The following is an 18909-nucleotide window of genomic DNA, read 5'->3' as shown; positions in this document are numbered from 1 at the left end:
GACTGAACATTTACACAGCCAAGATTTATGAGTTACAAGGAAGTAAGTCCAAAACATAACACTCCCTCCTGCATGCAAGCTCTCTTTGTAATGATAAACAATTAGCCTAGGGTAAGATAGTGTCTGAATTTGCAAGTTCACTTTCTTTCTCCAACTTCCAAGCATTGACAGATGATAAATTGATTTCATGCTTTTTTTTTTCTCCACCTGGTCTTACATAAATACTATTGTTAATAAACAGTTGTCAATTAATGCAAAATACAGATTTTTTTTTCAATATAAAGAAACCAATAAGTTTCAAAAGATATTTTTTTTTAGCTCACAAGAATACAAAAACAGTATGTAGAAAAGAAGAAAAGAAAAAATAAAAGATGACTTTAAAAGCTGACTGATTCAAAAAAGTCTCAGTTTTTCTTCCTTGAGTTTACTTCACTGGATTCACAAATACTTTTGCAAATTTAGTAACACTGAATGTCAGCAATGAAGAGTAAGTTTTCAGTTTTGAACATTTTGATTATATTCCATTTTGGATCATAACCACTGTAACACTTCCTTCTGAAGAGAGCTGACTTTTTATTACGACGAGTGCTTACTGTATGAATATTAAAACAAGACTGCCCATTCTTCTTTGGAAGTCCTCAGGCCTCAGACTAGAGAAGTCATAATCAGGAAAGGTTTTGTTCACTCTTGTTTATACCAAATTACTGAACGCTTTTTTTTTGCCTGCAAATTCTGTTTCGCTAATAAAGCAGTGCGGTTTGTTTCTGCCCCCCAGATCACATATCATGTAAATAAGCAAAAATGACCACAGAAATGGCAAGATCCCATAGAGTGATAACACGTCTGCTCGCACGAGTCTGCAGCATGCCTGCATCCTCACAGACATGCTGTATGCCCCCCGACAAGGAAACTCCCCCAGACACCTCTCTTCATGTAAACAGCCGCGACTGCAACCACTGCGCTAACCAAGAATGCAAGCACTATATGGTTTGGGTCTTTTGTTTTTTTGGTGTTTTTTTTTTTTTTTTTTCCTTTTGCTTCCTCTCAGCAAAAGAGAGCTGTGCAGTGCACAACGTGAGCCCCAAGCCCTCATGGGCGAGGCTCACTCCCACGTGCTCTGGGCACCCCCATTATGTGTGTGACTTTTGTTTTCGAAAGCAGAACCTGCCACTGCAGCTCTGCAAGGGAAAATGCTTTGCACCTGTACTGAGAAAAAATCCCCAATAACCTGACTCCTGCCTTCTTCTGTTTGGTCCTTCCTTCCATCTCAGCTGAGCGAAGAAAACCAGTCCTGGCAAGTGACAGTGGCTGCTGGAGAGAGATCAAATTTTCCTGACACAGACTCACAAACACTTGGAAACATGCAGTGCACATACCCAGAATCTAGCCTAGGAGCTGGCTACATTATTTCCCCCCCTCCTTCATCAGTTTTTCATCAAACGGGAGCTCACTGGGAACAGTTCCGGAAAAAGACAAAGCTGGTTTATCCCAGTAAAACACAAAGAAAGACAAAAACGTACAAGACAAAACAGAAGACAGATTGCTGCTCCCCCACCCCTTTCCCTCCAATGCTATGCTTCGCTGTGCAATGTAAGTAAAATAGTTATAGCCTACTTTTATGACAAATTAATTTTGTTCGCTAGGAAATGAAGTATGAAGCCAACCTCTGTAAATCATAACTAACCCCTTTCCCTAAAAAATGAAAAACCAACAACCCACCACCAAGAAAAACCCATCAAACAAAATCCAGAGCAGCCTTTTTAAACTGAGCAAAATGCTCTTAGTTCTCCTCCCCGACAATGGGGATGTCAAGACCAATTAACTACTGCAGTCATCTGGGGTTTTGCTCTGTTTTCTTCCATTGCAAGTGGTCAACCCAGCTCCCATGGCTCATTTCTCTACACACGGTGTCATAAACAAAGACGACTACGACCTCAGAGTTGTTTTCTACCTGAGTATCCTTGATGTTTTCATTACTCAAAGCAGGGAGACGAAAGCTTAGACTGAGAACTAGGTAATAGTTTGAACCAGTTTAATTAAAAAGCAAAATGGTCCACAGGTCTGCATCTACCATGGCTAATAATTTGCTGCAGAGCTATTATTGTGCTGTTTCCATCTGCCAATAACCATTTAATCCTTCTGCCAAAGGCAATCAAACTTTTATGTATTTCCATATGTATTTTAGGAAAGCCATAAAAGATAAATTGGAAACAACAATTTACAGTTTTTGATAGACAAAAATTTGAGCTAGAGTAGCACATACAGCCATCAGCATTTCATCAGTGCTAAGAAACTACTTGACAGCTTCTACTCCAGGCAATGGCTTGAATGCTAAGACCAAAGTTTTGTGCAAATGCAAAATCCTTGTTAGGATCCAAGTACAAAACACAAAGCCAGCTACAGATAATTCCCCTGAAAGTGCCTTCCTCAACAGGACTGCAACTCATGAAAACCCAATTTTCTCATTCTCAAGAAAACCCAAGGTTCAGGCACACTGTCAAAACAGAAGTTACATGACAAAACGGAAAATTTTCCTGTTTGACATGTAGGTATGGCTAACAATACTTGAAGGCTGCTTCCCTCTTCCTGCATTCTGCATCCATGACTACCTTAATCCTAACAACTTCTCAAACCGTTTCAGAATTACCACTGAACAGCTTAATCTCACCAAGGAACCTGAAATTCCAACAGTGATATTGCTAAAGTTTGTGGATAAAAAAGGAAAAGCAGAACAAAGCCTGATATTTCAAATATTCCTACCCCCAAGAAAAAAAAAAATCATGCCTAATCAAAACCCCTCTGAAAGAAATGGGATGACAGCAAGTTTGCAAGCTTGCGGTTGATGATACCCATTTATTTGGATGGTAATGATTAAAAAATATCACAGTTAAAATGTTAAAAACAAACAAACAAGCTTTCCAGTCACTGTAGTGTTACTGATCATCTCTCCCAAAATAAACTCAACACTTACTTTATTGCAGTGAAATTTTGTTTCTATTATATGAGAAAGCAAGGGAAGCAGAATAGTTGGTGCATGTTCTATACAAGTGTAGCTTTAATAATGACAGGTTTTAAGTCTGAAATTCAGTATATCTAATGTTCAAGATATTCACAGTCTAATTTAGGCAGACTTACTGATTTAATTATTTTTCTATTACTTGTTTATTATAAGGCTCCAAATTTTCAGACGAAACAACTACTTCACTGATGACTGCAAAAGGCCAACATCTAATTTTATGTTTACACAAAGATACCACTATATATTCAAATATTTCAGTTCACACACACACACCTCTCCAATCTTTGCAGTTCAGTGAAGTGTAAACAGTTAGTGTTGTTATTAAAACACAGGTTCTTCATTCACAGGAACAATACCCAGCTAGATTAATAAGCTTTTATTCCTGGGCTCTATTATTCCTCTGCCATTCATTAACACTTCTTCCACCTTGACGGCAATTTAGCTGGCACAGCACCAGCAACACAAGTAGGTCAGCACAAGGTGTTCCTCTGTATAGTTTCACAGGTTATAAACATCCTACCTGTGTTAGCCTTCAGGTAGTGCATTTAAATATTCCTAGTGCCAACTAAAATAATAATGAGAACTCTCCTGGATATTATTGTCCAAGAACTACCCTTGTTTACAGAGGACGGATTCTGTTAAGACTGACAAGGCAGTTTTACCAGAGAAGCAGGGAGCCCTCTGCAGCTCTCCTGGCCGAGCTGATGCCTGAGCTGATGCCTTGGTGCTGTCTCTGTGGGAAAGCCCCTTGCAATCCTCAGCATATCCAACGAGGAAAACATACATACATGTAGAAAAAGCTAGACTGAATGATGACAGTCAGACATTGCATACTATTAAAAGTAATCATAACAGAGATTTCAGCCAGCCAGGCATGCTTTAATCTCAGGATATGGGAAACAACAATAGAGATGTAAGAATATTTACTTTTTTCCCTCCTGTTTATGAAAAAGATGAATACAAAACAGTGGTTTCACAGAAAATGATACTAAAACCTTTGGGCAGATCTTTTGCTAATGTACTAAGACATATTCAGTATTTACAACAACTTGTATACATTAAGATTCTGGCTCTGAAGTTGGGGCATAAGAGTCAAGGGTCAAGATTTCACTGTCTAACAAATGCAATGGCAATGACTTTTTGCTCACTTTCTCTAATTTGTACGCCTTGTCTTATACTTTAGGATTTGAGTTGAGTCAAACTCAAAGCAGGAAGCTCCTTTCTAGCTCCATACTCAACTACACATCATAACTTACAAGATCAAGTGTCAGCACTACAGGCTTAAATCAGAAAGACAGATCACTGGGAGAAAATGTGTTGGATTTATTTTTCTTCCTTTTTTATTTTTAAACATAAAGGCAAATTCTAGCACTCTGCACTGATATGAGCCTTTATATTATGTAAATGAAAATACTTCAAAAGATATAAATAAATCAATGTTTTCAATTCCTTCCTGATGACTGTACATGCTGTTTTGACTCTGAACGTTACATACCCACATTTATGATTATTGGTGTATGGAAAGTGTGTGATATAAGCCACTGAAGAATAATCCCTGCTGTCAGATTGAAAAAAAAAATAAAAGAAAAAGAAGAAGAAAAATGAATTAAATTAGAAGTTGCTAGAAATAACTCACAGGCAAAAAATAAAACTAAAAGAAAACAATAGCAGTAGCCTAAAGAGACATTTTTTCCTTCAGGAATGAATTCCCATCTGCTTTTAAAGAGCAACATGTTTTTCCATTACTGGAGTCACAGCCAAAAACAGGACAATAAAGCAGCAAAGCCACAGGCAAGATTAGAGGGCAAGTGAAGCTGGCTGACAGAGTATCAGTCAAGGTCCCTCTTTTATACGCCTCTGCTGTAGTGACAGCTGAGCAGCCCCCCGCTGTGCTGGCAACACACTTCCCTCGCTATCCGCAGTGAAGAGGAGCTCCTGGTAACTCTGCTGCATAAAAGGTGCCCTGGAAAAGTGAGGGGAAAGGAAAGAGGAGGAGGAGGCAAGTGGTATAGCCAGCAGGCCATGTTCAGCAGCGGCTGTCCCCTGCAGCCTCAGCTTTTTTGGTGAAATTAGCACATTTAGCAGTAGCTCCCTAAACACTCATCACAAGGGAGCAGCTCCACCAACTGAGGACTGCTTACCCCATGCACCACAGGTGCTCGTGTTGCAAGCTCTCCATCCAGACGGGCGTGCAACACAAATCAACCCTGCAAAGGCACGGCGAGCATAAATGCAAATCCAAGTACCCCTGTACAGAATCTGGGCAGACAACACCATTAAAACAGTTAACTAAGACTGAAATTAGCTCTAGAGGTCCCTGCACCACAAGGGGTTCGGCAATTACAGAATCCAAACGTTCAGCTCTTTGGACTCAAATCCCAGGTCTGAGAAGCAGGCTAAGTTTTATACCTAAATGTTGCTCGGTGCACACTCAGGGGCTCATTCAAATTCCCTCTGGCATTTTCCCCAAGTTCCTCTAAGGATGGCTGTTCTTTGAGCTGTTTAGGAAGCAGTGTCGACGGTATCCTCCTGAGCTGTTAATGGGTCTGACCTTTTCAGAAACACTAATGTCCCTTCAGCCAGATGCATTAAATCTCCTCTGCTTGATTAAACTATTAGCAAATCATTATCTCACTGAAGGATAAAATGTTCTTTCCCAGATGAGCAAGCCATGCATAAATTTTAGTGCAAACACTCTTCTGTATACCAAGCCCTACATTTTGCATAAACATGCCAATTTGCGACCCCATTTTATATATCCATGGCATGAAAGCATACAGGAGGAACACAGATCTTTTTTGGGTCTCGGCTGAGACAAGACATGATGAAAATCAGCCCGCTTAGGGTGAACAATTCCCAGCCCCATCTCTGCAAAACACGGGAACGGAACCAGATCTTTCTGCAGCGGCTACTGAGGAGAACGGGGAGATGCGGCGCAATGCCACGACACCCTTGTGCCGATGAGTGATTACCCAGGCACTCACACTGCCCTCGTTCCCAGTCTGTCCAAGCACATTCTGCACGTACGAGGTTCTTGCGAGACCGGCAGCAAGCAAAATCCCATGGGAAGTCCTGTGTAGTTAGTTATTTCCTTTCAAGTGATTCATCTCGTTTATACCAAACACTGACACTCGGAAAACACTTTGAATGCCAGGTATTTCCTCACCTTCCAGCCACCTGTGCCAAACACATCCTTGGTGCTGATAAACGTGTGTAGGAAGGTGGTGATCCCTTATTACCCACACTGGATGAAGGCTGAGTCTCTTTTCCACACCCACCCACACAAAAATGTTCACTTTTCAATGAGTGATATAAATTAATAGATCCTATGCATCAATCCAAGAGAAGCTTTGGAGGTTCATCTGAGGCCTTAAGCTTGCTGCGTTTCAATTTGATGGTGTCCTTCATTTTGAAAGTTGCAATTCAGGATAATACTGTGCCCTGACATGAGGATAAGCAGGACTCCTTCAGATGGCAAGGCCATCCAGAAGTGTCCAGCAAGAGTCACTTGAGCCACAGATGCTTTAACTACCAAAGCATATTTTAAAATCATACGTTTCTGATAAGACACAAGGTTTTTTTTTTTTTTTGTGTGTGTGTGTGTGTGTGTATATATGTATCTTAGAAGCTAAAAATTTGAGGGTCCAGTCCCAAGCTTGATATGTTAAACACTTTCAACACCTGCTGAAGTCAATGGGAATTGAACATGCTCTGCATCTAGCATAATTAAGCACAAAAGGAACAAACATCCTCATGCTTAAAAACAAAAACCACGAGCTTTAGCTAAGATATGATTTCCAGAGTCACAGAACCTTTACTCTTGCCTTTTTTTTCCCCTGAAGTCTGTCTTTGTAGGCTGCTACATGTATATAGGACTAGATCCATTGCCATTAAAAAATGTTAACTAGAAAGCTTTTCCCTTAAGTTTGGAAGATCTTTTCCTTCATGGCAAGCTAGATATAAAGAAGATAACACATTTGCCAGCTGTCTTGCTTTTCCTATATCTAAGCCCTCCCTCACCTCTATTTAAGATGCACTTTAGGAAAGAGAGACTGTTTTCTTCCCAATCTCTTAAAGCCTTGTTTACCATCCCACACACCTATAAAGGAATACATCCTCACTTCTTTTGTAGTTGGTGGCTTCCTGTGTGAGAAAGAGAGGAGCTTTGGAAGGTTTTGGTTGGTTTGGGTGTTTGGTTTCTTTTAAATTTGTAGTTTAAATATGTCAGTATTTGATAAACAAGTACATGTATGTTTTGAAATAAATATTTTTATAGTCAAAGGCTTCAGTTGATTAGAGCTAGTGTGCTGCTGCAAAGATACTTTTTTGGCATCAAACGTGCATTCATTTGAGCCAGAGCAAACGTTCATTAGCTTTTTTTTTTTTCCTCTCTGTGTTCCCATTGAGAGTTATTGCAAAGTGAGAAAGATATTTTTTACATTAACTATTCTACTTCGACTAAGAACCAGTGAAAGATTTACAGGTTCCCAGGTTCCCGCTTTACTATTGTTTCCTGTAAGCATGGAAACTGATAATACTATAGAAACAATGTCAGCCTCTGCTTTCACCATGACCTGCTTTCCACCAATTTAAAACCCGTCGGTCCCATTAGCTTATTTTTACAACCACACTTGTCTTAAGAATATTACAATGATATCCAGAATATTTAAATTTTATTATTTCTAACCATCTTTAAACTCAACTCAGCACTTGGTTTCAGTTTCTACCTAAAACCTCCCTCTCTGTACTGCTTTCACTACTGTAACAAAAACATAATCTGACAGCAGCTGACATAATAAAAGAAAGTCCCTCACTCTACCGGGTTTATTTTCCTTTTTATTTACCATCTACTTACTAGAATAAAATATTTCTAGAGTGGTGAAACAGAGTCTTACTCCCTTGCTCATGCCTTTTCACAAAGTAAACGCTAAGGATTTGAGGTAAGGAATGCTCCTTCCATTTCATTTGTAAATTATTTTATTTATTTTTTTTCTTCACAACACAAATCTAATAAAGACATTAGTCTTTGTATATATAAAGGTTGGTGTCCTTCCTCTTGGCCAAACCATGTTCCAACTTTAACCTTTTTTCTAACCTTTAAAAAAGAATTTAGATAATGTATAATTTAAAAATCACATGACAAGCAATTTCCTACCAGATTCTGTCCATGTGATTGTGTTCATTTTTACACAAGAAGTGCTTTAGAATCACAGAATCATTTATGTTGGAAAAGACCCTTGAGATCAAGTCCAGCCACCACCTGACACTACCAAGTCCACCAGTAAACCACATCCCTAAGCATCATGTTCACACAGCTCTTAAATACCTCCAGGAATGGGGACTTCACCACCTCTGGGCTGCTTGTTCCAGTGCCTGACCACCCTCTCTGTGAAGAAATTCTTCCTGCTATCCAATCTAAACCTCCCCTGGTGCAACATGAGGCTGTTGCCTCACATCTTATCACTCGCCACCTGAGAAAAGAGAGTGACACATACCTCACAGCAACCTCCCTTTATGTAGTTTTAGAGAGCGATGAGGCTCCCCTCAGCCTCCTGTTCTCCAGACTAACACCCCCAGTTCCCTCAGACACTCCTCATATGCCTCTGAGGCATACTGAGACTATTGGCATTTTCTACTGTAACAGAGAACAGCAAATAAGCATGAAAAATCTAAACTGATCCCCAAGTGAAAAAGGTAGTGCCCCTGAGTTTTTTGGAAGATCCATCTTCTGTAATGCAAGCTAGCTGGAGTGACATCATGACAGGAAACTAATGAGACCCAAAGAACTCACTTTACTTGCACTTCGTTTCTAAATGCTCCTGTGCTTGTATCTTTAATCATACTTTACAGAAACATGATAAGAAATGAGCCAGATAAAACTCCTCAACGTGAATTATAGGAGTGAAAATGCTCTAGATCATTCAGCTATGATCTGACTGAACAATCTCTGGATGAAGACATCTCAAAACTATTAAAAATAATCTTCAGTTATATAAAGGTACAATTTTGCTCTAAAAAAATGCAGAAACACTAGAATTAATCTTATAAAAGTTTTGAAGCAGCAAGATATTTGCTGCTTTAACCATTTTCATTATTCTCAAGGACGAGAGATTTCTCCTCCATGCCTACCAGAGCTCCTTGCTAATGCTACTGCATCAGCAGAGGAGAACGAGGCCAATAGCACAGCACAGCACAGCCTCTAGCTGAACTGTGCCCAGTGGCAGCTGCCTGGGCATGGCCTTCAGTGGAAATATCCTAGAAAAAAAAAACAACAGGGGCAAGACCAGCTGTGAATCTTCCACCACTACACAGGAGAAACCCCCTGGCCAGCATGTAAGAGCCAACAGGCTGTACAGTTACTGTAGACCCGTCCGCACAGCAAACAGACCTACCCTGTGCAATGCTCCGGTTGTGCTAACAAGAGGTTGAGGCAGTCCTGGGAAAAGGCAGATGCCTTCAGGGCAGCCAAAGAAGTTGCCAGAGTGGGTGAATGGCATGCTCCTTGGTGTCAATATTGGCTCCGAGGCCAAACCTTACTATTTAGAAACTTCTAAAAACTATTTCTCACTGTCCTGATTTACAGATTTCAGGTATCCATGAAGGTGAGCCTCAAGCATCACTGCAAAGCAGAGCTATCGAGATGCCAGCATGCATTTCAGAAGGGCCTGGAAAAAAAGATCAAGTGCAAATCCAAATATTTCTAGAAAGCTGAAGCTTCGTTTGACCTATCCGATTTGTATAATAAAAGCTAACTGTACAGACATTGGTCCACCGATACACTTTTTTTTTAAACATTAGACTTCACCTGCACTTGAGAGAAGGGAATTCTAATTCACCCTCATAAATTATGTTCCATCTTCTCTCAAATGAAACAGTGGGAAGTAAACACCCTATTTTGCTATCTCGATATATCTTTACCGTACTCATTAAGATAAACATACATCCAGCAGGTGAATAGAGATAACTGGTCATAAGTGATGACAGGCAAAAATATACACGTATCTGATCTGAAAAATTGCCAAGTTGGAAGCCAGATGCATACTAAACTATCCACTTTACTTGCTGTTTATTCAGCTCATGGTAGGAGGATTCAACATATCTTTACGTGAAACTCCCTATTTATACAGCATCTTCTAGTCACAAAACTAAGCATTTTCCATTCCTTTTGAAAACAAAGGGTATAACAGTGGAATGGGAACTTGCCATTCAACAGCGGAAACTATTTCTAAAGCTGGGAAGCTGGAGACACTAGGAAGAAAAGGCTTTAATGAAACTGGCCACCGTGCGTGCCAACTGTCAAGACTTTTTATATATTCTTCCAAGGAACACTGACTGAGGCTTTTTCTGTGTTTACTCTTTACATCCCAATTATTATAACTCTTTGAATGATGCCAAAGTAAAAAATTCATGAGAAATGCCATATTAGAAACAGGCAGGCTTTTTCCCCTGCAACTAGTCTGTACTTGTACTCAATGACCCATTAACTTATTTTTGGTTCGGTAGAAAGCCAGCACCAAGACATTTGCGACTCATTATCTAAGCTAAGCACAGGAATTCACCACTAGAGCCTCGGCTGACCCAGATCCAAAGGAAATCCCCATATGCTTGGAATTTCTGAAATACAAGCATTACAGTTGTTGCCTGGTAAGAAAACAGTTTCCATACACAACGGAAGATATGTTTACATTTATGTTTTTGGAGGCTTATAACTTGGCCAGAAGCAGGCAAATTTTCCCAGGGCAGCAAAACTCTTATCACTGACATCGGGATAAAAACCTAGTAATGTTTCAAGTCACTACTCTTCAGCACAGAGGCAGTATAGCTGCAACAGTTCCCTAGACCAACATTTAAGCCTACAATAAGAAGTTGATTACTGCCTTCTTTTTTTCTTTTTTTTTTTTTTTCCTTTCTCATTTTAAGATCCCACATTCTGTTGCAAATAGAAGTCCTACACAAAAAAAGTTTTGCTCGCTGCTTTGCCTTTGAAGTCCTACACAAAACAGCTTTGCTCACTGCGTTGCCCCCATTCATTTGTCCCCAGAGCACAGTTCGTCCTGTGCTGCGGAGGAGGAAGGCTGTAGTGGATTTGACTTTGGTCCCTGCCTTTACACAGCTTCCTGGAACAAGCCTGGAGGCTTGTCTGGACACCACAGCTGCACATGGCAAGGTCTGACCCCATTCCTTTGACTTGGAGAAGCACTCACAGCAGTGTCCTCACCAGCCAGAGGTTACTTGTGGGCAGTGCAGCATTGTAAAACATACCACCATTTACGTGGTAGCTAAATGTCTTCCCTGGAAGACATACAGCATAGCCAATGGCCAGTCAGTTGAGAAGGGCCATCAATACCACAGGAGTCATGCAAACGCTTGAGTCACCCCCTCTTTTGAACCAAGCCAAAGGTTTAGCTTTGCCCTTGTAAACAGCACACAGAAAGATGGAGGAAGCTAAGGAAAGCAAATCACATTTTCCACTCTGCTATGGAAAAAGTAAAAGGTGACTATGTAATTAGAGATGGTACGATAATGCATTCACTAGGACTGGCTACAGTAAGGTGGAAACTTTAACTCCAGTATTTCATACCTTTTAAGAGGTCGAGTTGGCAACCTTAATGACATTCTCTGAATTTTTGAAGTAAAACAATTACTTTCAATTAATCAAAATGAAGAAAACATGAAATATTCTTTCATGAGGCACTGCCATGAATAATATTCAGGGACCACTATGCTGACCACTAACTGTAATTACCAGGCAGCAGCATCTGAAGAAGTTTCTCCCCCTACCCAGGACAGGACGTAATAGCCTGACATCCTTTGTCAGAAGCTGACTAACTGACAACAATGAGCTATAACACTAAGTGCTGCTGTGAGCTCTTGATTATATGGAACAGGAAAATACGAGCCTAAAAGTGACCTGTGACTCCTTTACAATTCCCTTATGCTGTCTGAGAATCATCTCTTCTACCTCAATCTGAGTCTGTTTGCCACAATCCTAAATCATAGAATGCAAAAGGGTCCCTCAATAGGGATGTAGGGAGGCCCAGCTGAACTGTGTGGGCAGCTGGGAACATTTGCCCCCATCTCCCTGCACTCATCCTGGCAGCACACCCTTAAAAGAGCTACCCATGACCTTACTATGGCTCACCCTTTCCCTGGCAGCAGTACTCTGATGGAGATCTTGAAAGAAAAACAAAATAAACAAACAAACAAAAACACAAACACAGGTCTTATTCTGTTTTCTGAGCAAAAACACAGAAATCATGGTGTACTCTGTCAAACAGTCTTTCTTATAATTCTCCCCACCACTTAGAGTAGACTTAAGGAATGATACTTGGATGATGCTCTATTGCAGTTTTAAAAACACCATTTTGTGCATTGACTCTGTGGCCACGACTATACAGAAAGCTTTACCTCTGCTCCTGAATATCTGTGTGTGTGCTGAACGAGCTCCACCAAGCAGACTTCCTCACTGACTGGCATAGACCGAAAATTAAGTTTGAAGATCTCCTCGCGAGTGGCTGCATCTGGCAATGGCACATAGATAATTCTGTCTATTCTTCCTGGTCTCAGCAAGGCCTGCAATGAAAATGTCACAGGAAAAGTTATAACAAATGACACATCACATCAATAAAGTAAAAAAAACATAAGTTGATTAAAAACAATAACAAAAAAACACACAACAATTTCAGCAGAAGCAAAGAACTGCACAAGAACAATCAAGCTTATGTGCACAAGGGGTTGTTCTCTTATGCAAAAATGAATCAATCACTAAAAAGACAGTAATGCTATTCAGCTTGTGAAATATCAGTTTATGGAAAAAAGGCATCATAAAGGAACTATAGTCATTTTCCTAAAATAATAATTTTAGGCTTGTTGCAAGGTGTGCTGGAATGCTAGGACTTGGCAAAACGACAGGTGGCAATGGACATATCCCAAGTTCAGATCTTCAATCAAGACAACAAGCAGAGGAAAAAGAAATTGAAGTAAAGCTTACATTCTGTATTCATGTTGATTTATCCCACATTATTAGTGCTGTATACAGAAGAGCAGATTACTCTGTCAGGTTTTCACACACAGTAAGGTAATGATAAACAGAGGCCAGAGATATTTCAAAAAGGGAAAGAAAAAAAAAAAAAAAAAACACAAAACAAAACACCACAGACATGCAAAAGCATTGTAGTTTAACACCTTTTGGCATCAGGTTTGGACTGTCAGAAGAACCCTTCTGTGCCACAAGAGTTGAAAATTCAATAGTTGAAATTAATAGTTACAAGGTAAGGCCCCAGCTTTACAGCCTCATATGTGTATATGGGATGACGACCACAAAGGGCAGCTTTAAAGGGTTCAGGCTGGTCTGGAGGAAATCTCTCTTCTCTAGGGGAGAAGTGTGGCCTTGTGGCAGGTCATTGGGGAGGCTGCAGAAACTCTGTCCTTGAGGTTTTGGAGGCTTGGCTTAGATGAAGCCAAGCCCTCCCTGGCCTGTACTGATGCCCTGCTGGGTGAGTGGGGGGGCTACAAGGTCTCTGGAAGCACCCTTCAACCAAGCTGCCTGTGATTCTATGGTTTCTGGACTGGCTCAAAAAGTAAACGTTATCTATATATAAAGCAATTATATCTGATACGTAGGAGAAGCCAAGCTCTTAGATTTATGAGATGAGAGGAAGCTCATGTCCCTGTATTTCTAAAAATCTCCAAGATTTTTTAAAAACTGTCTCCAGTAAAAAATAAAATAAAAATCCTCCCAGTCTTTCCTACTTGACATTTGACAAAAAAATGTGCATTGCAAATGTGCATAAATAGTATTTAAAAAGTATTTTTAAAAACTAAACAATGTTTATAAGATTCAGCATGTAACCTAAATTGTTTTTATGTTATGGTTCTCCCTTGGGCAGAGTAGTTTGAGTTCCAGATGACTAGAGATATTGCATGGCTGTCCTGGGCTGTCAGCCAGTAAGTCTTTTCCCAGCCTGATCATGTCAGTGAAAGTCATGCTGAAAAAATAGTAGGAAAGAGCTTTCCTTCCTGCACAGCATTGATCAAGTTAACACCCTTCCTAGAGTTTCTTTAAAAAGACTGTTGTGGTGCTTCAGAGTGGAAAAATGTATCCTGAATGTTAAGAGATGTCTTGTTATTTTTAAAACAGAATGTGAAAACGTTCAGCAGAAAGTGCACAGCTCTGAGTGTTTCATTGAGCTAAGCAGCAAAAGAGCAAGGCTCCACAGGGAAGCCTAAAGGCCCGTATCTAGCCCAGTACCCCATCTCTGGCAATGGCCAATGCTGGATCCCTTCAAAAAAAGAGTGAGAAGCCAGCCAGCCACCCGTATTTCCTTATCAGACAGTGCTGCTTGCCACAGCACTCTTGGTATAGCCACTGAGCAACTTGACACACTAATGGTAGCTCAACCAGTGTGTAATTTGGTGTCTAAGCCATACATTTATCGGGATGTTGCCATTTTTTGCCAACAAACTTGAAAGAGAAATTTACATGCTTCAAGACTAGGCTTGGAGGGAGCGGAATTATACTGCAATTGCATTCTGCGTGCTCTTAAGGAAATGCCCATAGCAAATTCTGTTATTTAGAAGAAACATGAAATGCTCACAAGAATACAGTGGTACACCTCTTTTAAGTCGAAGCAGGTTTAATCAGGAAGCCTAGATAATTAGAACATTTTCTAGAGACAGCTTAGCTCACACTAATGAATGACCATGGCTGCGCAAGGGGGACAGAGAAGTGTTTGATGGAAAGCAAGTCTGACCAGCTGGGACCGAGAGCTGGAGCTAGCAGCTTTCTGCTGAGATACAGGCTCTTAACAGGATGCAGCACCCAATCTTACAAAGCACAATTGCAGATGTCAAAAAATTAATATATTTTTTTCCTCAGTTATTTAAATTGGGTTTCCTCCAGTTTGTCCCAAATGCTTTGTGTTTTCTATATACAGTCTTAGTTGGAGGCCTGAGTTTAAAACATGCTATCATTACTTTTTGTTACAGTCAGGCCTAGGGACCTTATCCAAGACAGCCAGATGTGCTGGGAACCCTACAAAAAAAGCACAAGGCAGCCTCTGTAGCACTTCCTGCTTAAATAGACATAGACAAAAAGGAGGGGAGAGAAAACATTCGGTAACCTGACTTGAGAGAAGAGTCAAATTTCCGCTTACTTCCAAACAGATTCTGCCGAGAACTGGTCTCTACCAGCCCTCATGACAGGACAGGCAGATGGGGAAACCTGGAAGACCCTGGGCACTGCCCAACTGCTCCTCGCTTCACTGTTGAATTGCTTTTCCCTTGGGCAAGCTCCAGAGGAGCTAAGAGCAGAGGGAGAGGCCATGGGTGGGCTGCAGAGCTGGTGTGCTGCCCGCTGGTCTGAAAGCACACAGAGCAATGTCAAACCAAGGCCGTTCTTGTTTGCAGGCCATCATCTCATCCTCCTGGGCTAGATGATGAGGCCTTTGATGTCTGTGCACTGTTTACTGACATTTTCCTTTTTTGCTCTAAATAATGCAGAAATCAGAACTGAGCTGCACATAGAGGTTGGCACTAGGGGAATAAGATCTCTTTCTTGATGTTTTTGCGCTCTGTTGAAGTTTCTCTTGGAGGAAAACGAGCTCCTTCTATGTTGCTTAGCGAAGCCTATTGTAGCATTTGGTGCCAACATCTACAGTACCTTTAACACTGAGGCCTTTATGGAGGGTGGCACCTTCTTCCTCAGCACCACTTTATCTGCAGAAATAAAGGAGGTGTTTGGAGGTGGCTGCTCCCAGTGCTATGACTGACAGGCCATTCAGGAAGACAGACTTTCCATCTTGCAGCTTGCTCATTGGAAACAGCACAGGGAGCGACAAGCACACCCAGGTCACCTGAGGACCACCCCACCACCCTCAAGGCGCAGCAGGCACGGTGGCATGGGGACCCACCACTGACAGGAATTGACCTTCATTGCTGAGCCGGAGGAGGAGAAATTTGGCAAGATAAGGTGGCAGCAGCAGCAGCAGGAGTGAGGCTTGGCTGTCTCTGCAAGAGGAGAGGAGAGGCAGCTGGGGGAGGGTGAAGAGTTGAAGCGGGGCTGCAGGTTCGGGCAGATATGAGCTGCTGGGAGTACAAAATTAACTGCTTGCGGCTGGGAGATGCAAAACTGATTTGAGGCTAGGAGCACACAGAAGGTGGGAAGTTGATGGGGCCAAAATTAATTGATGTGTGCGCAGAGCTACATAATTCACTGATGTTGAGATGTGAGGGTTGCATAATTTATGTAGGCCAGGAAAAGGCACAAAATTAAGTAGTTGGGGTTTTGGTAGAAACCAGAACGCTTCATACCATTAAGCAATTCTTTTGCAAGTTTATGTAATTTTTTTGTTGTTACCACAACAGTTATGAAAGGGGTCTGAGTGCCCACACATTGAAAGATTACTAGTAGTAAACATACACAATATTCTTCAGGGGATCAACAGGGTTCAGGAAAGTGAGATAACCATCAAGTAATACGTGGTATCATCAATAGTAAAAACACACTTTAATTAAGAAGAAACTACTGCCCTTTCAAAAAGAAATGATTAAATTCTTTAGTAATTAAAAGAGAGCATTACTTCCAAATACAGCATTGGAAAAGATAGCTGATTCAAAAATGTGTATTTTGTGTGCAATTATGAAGTTAATTATTTCAGGAAAGAAAACTTAAATATGTAAAGCCAAGGAAATATTTGTGGTTCCTGGTAAGAATGGACTAGAATTAACTTCAGGGCTTTGCTAATTTTCTTCTTCTTTTCCTTTTCCTCTTTTTTTTTTTTTTTTTTTTTCCCATGCATAGTTTTTTCACAGAACGCTTACCCATTTCAAGAATGACATTGTCAAACAATGCAGAATTGTACCACTGACAGAAGCATGCACAGATGATGAGCTTGGGCTGGGATGGACAAAAACGCTTTCCTACTGACAAACTTCTTCAGCCACATCTACACTCACCACAATTTTCTTGATTGGATCATATAAGAAAACTACATGGATTAAATATAATTACAAAAACATAGCAAACTGACACAATTTTCAATAGCAAAACCTTACTTGCATAGCAAAGCATATGCTGCAGAGGAAGCTGCAGACTGAGGTGTGTAAGGGAGCAAGTAGGTTCAGCAGGTAACGGAAGTACACCTGGAAAATTAATGTTACCGCGTGTTGTTCTCTGCTGCAATCAATCTCCACAAGTAGGAACAGATTTTTATATTAAATTTAAGGCTTTTCCTTTCAAGTACACACTTTTTTTTTTTTTTTCTCTCTCTCTTTTTTTTTTTTTAATACAGGACCTACAAAATGCAACTAGAAGTTTAATCCTGCCCTTATAATCCATTGGGATTAGACCACAGATGAAAATGAGAAAACTGGAAATAACAGAGCAATCTGTTTCCTTTGTAACTAAACCCTTCCAACTTGAATTAACAATTGCTATTTATGAACCCTGGTTGTGGTCCCTACTTAACACAAACTCCTGAATATGAGAGGTACTTTATAACATGTAATCTAATTTAGTAATGCAAATCTTTTGACTTTCATCATTACACTATTTGAACATATGTAAAGCATTTAGAAGTAAGTTCCTGTAGTCTGCACAAGCCATAACTGTTTGTGAGATCCTTTCAGTGTTCCTGCCCACATGTTCGGACAGATGTATTGCAAGTGGGGAAAGTATTGGGACAGGAGAGACTCTAAGGAAGTGAATTTGTTAATAACGATGAAAGGGCCTTCCTGCTCCATCATATTCATCTCTTGCAGGACTGGAGTCAGCTCCCATGATGGTGTTTCTCCTACCATTTCAAGGCTCACCTCCGTGCCTAATATTTTCATTCTTATTCTGTGCCAGGTGAAGATCCCAGTGCAACAAGCCAGGAAGTGCTTCGCACTTCATGATCTTCAAAAGTTTCAGGTAAGGGAAGCTCATCCATGCCATTCATTAGACATACTGCTGGACTCTCTTTACAACTATGGATTAATTAAGCAACATTAGAAGGTGCTGAGGGGAGAAGACTGGCAAGCGAAAATGTTTGAGTATCACTATTAAAAACTATAGCCTACTGGAAAGCCAAATGTTATTGTTCTACAAGGTTTTTCTTCCCTCTCCATCTAGCACAAGCTTCTTCAGGAGGCAACCGTGAGCTCCTCTGTTTCAGGTGACACACTTATGTGCTGTGTCACAAGGATGGAGTCTTGTCATTACAGGCTCCTGAGTCAAGCGATACTGCTTTTTTCTTGCCAAGAGCCCCTTTCCCCACACTCTTCCTCCTCCCCACTTTCCTCCTGTGCCAAGGTCTGTCACCACCTTCAGCACATGCCAACATCTCTAACCAGTTCCCCTCTTTGATGACTTGTTTGTTGGTCACCACCCTTGTACGTCTCCCAAGATTTGTGCAGATTATTCTCTGTTCTCATTACACAACATCTACAATTGCACTTGGGGTGGAGTAGTTTGCGTCTTTAACCTACAGTATATCCACTATTTTAAAAACTTCATTTGTGAACAGATTTTTATTGGATATTATTGAAGACCAACTCCTGAAAATGCTGCATTTTCCTATTATCAGTCCCTATACAAAGACTTTACCTTCTGCATAGATTTCTAAAAATCAGGCTATACAACCCTTCTGTCATGTCAGTCTTGCTCAAGACCTGGAGCATTGTGCAAGTTGACAAGAAAAGACATGATACGTTTGACAGCAGGTGTTCAGGAAGAATGCGCACTATCAAGTGGCAGTGAGCACAGCAGGAACATTTTACTCAGGCATAAACCATAAGTACTAATTAAAGGCAGAGAACAAATATATGGTTTGATATGCCGACAAATAGTAAAACAACTTGAACAGGGAAACAGTTTATATCATCCGAGTCAAAACCCAGATGAAGCGATA

General features: G+C 40.7%; 1 protein-coding gene across 2 annotated transcripts in view; it reads right to left on the bottom strand.

Moving 5' to 3' along the window:
- AFG2A (AFG2 AAA ATPase homolog A) overlaps positions 1-18909 on the bottom strand; it is a 189830-nt gene that overhangs the window by 23822 nt on the left and 147099 nt on the right. Inside the window, exon 15 of one of the 2 annotated variants that reach the window (XM_084518088.1) lies at positions 12428-12592. In XM_084518088.1, coding sequence (XP_084374214.1) covers positions 12428-12592 — 165 coding nt within the window. Of the gene's footprint in view, positions 1-12427; positions 12593-15934; positions 16028-18909 lie in introns of those variants that run through there. The other variant, XM_084518089.1, reaches the window with a different exon arrangement.

The sequence above is a fragment of the Aythya ferina genome, assembly GCF_964211825.1.
Source record: "Aythya ferina genome assembly, chromosome: 4".
Taxonomy (NCBI): Eukaryota; Metazoa; Chordata; class Aves; order Anseriformes; family Anatidae; genus Aythya; species Aythya ferina.
Note: the sequence above shows the minus strand (reverse complement) of the source record. Positions and strands in the feature narration are given on the sequence as shown.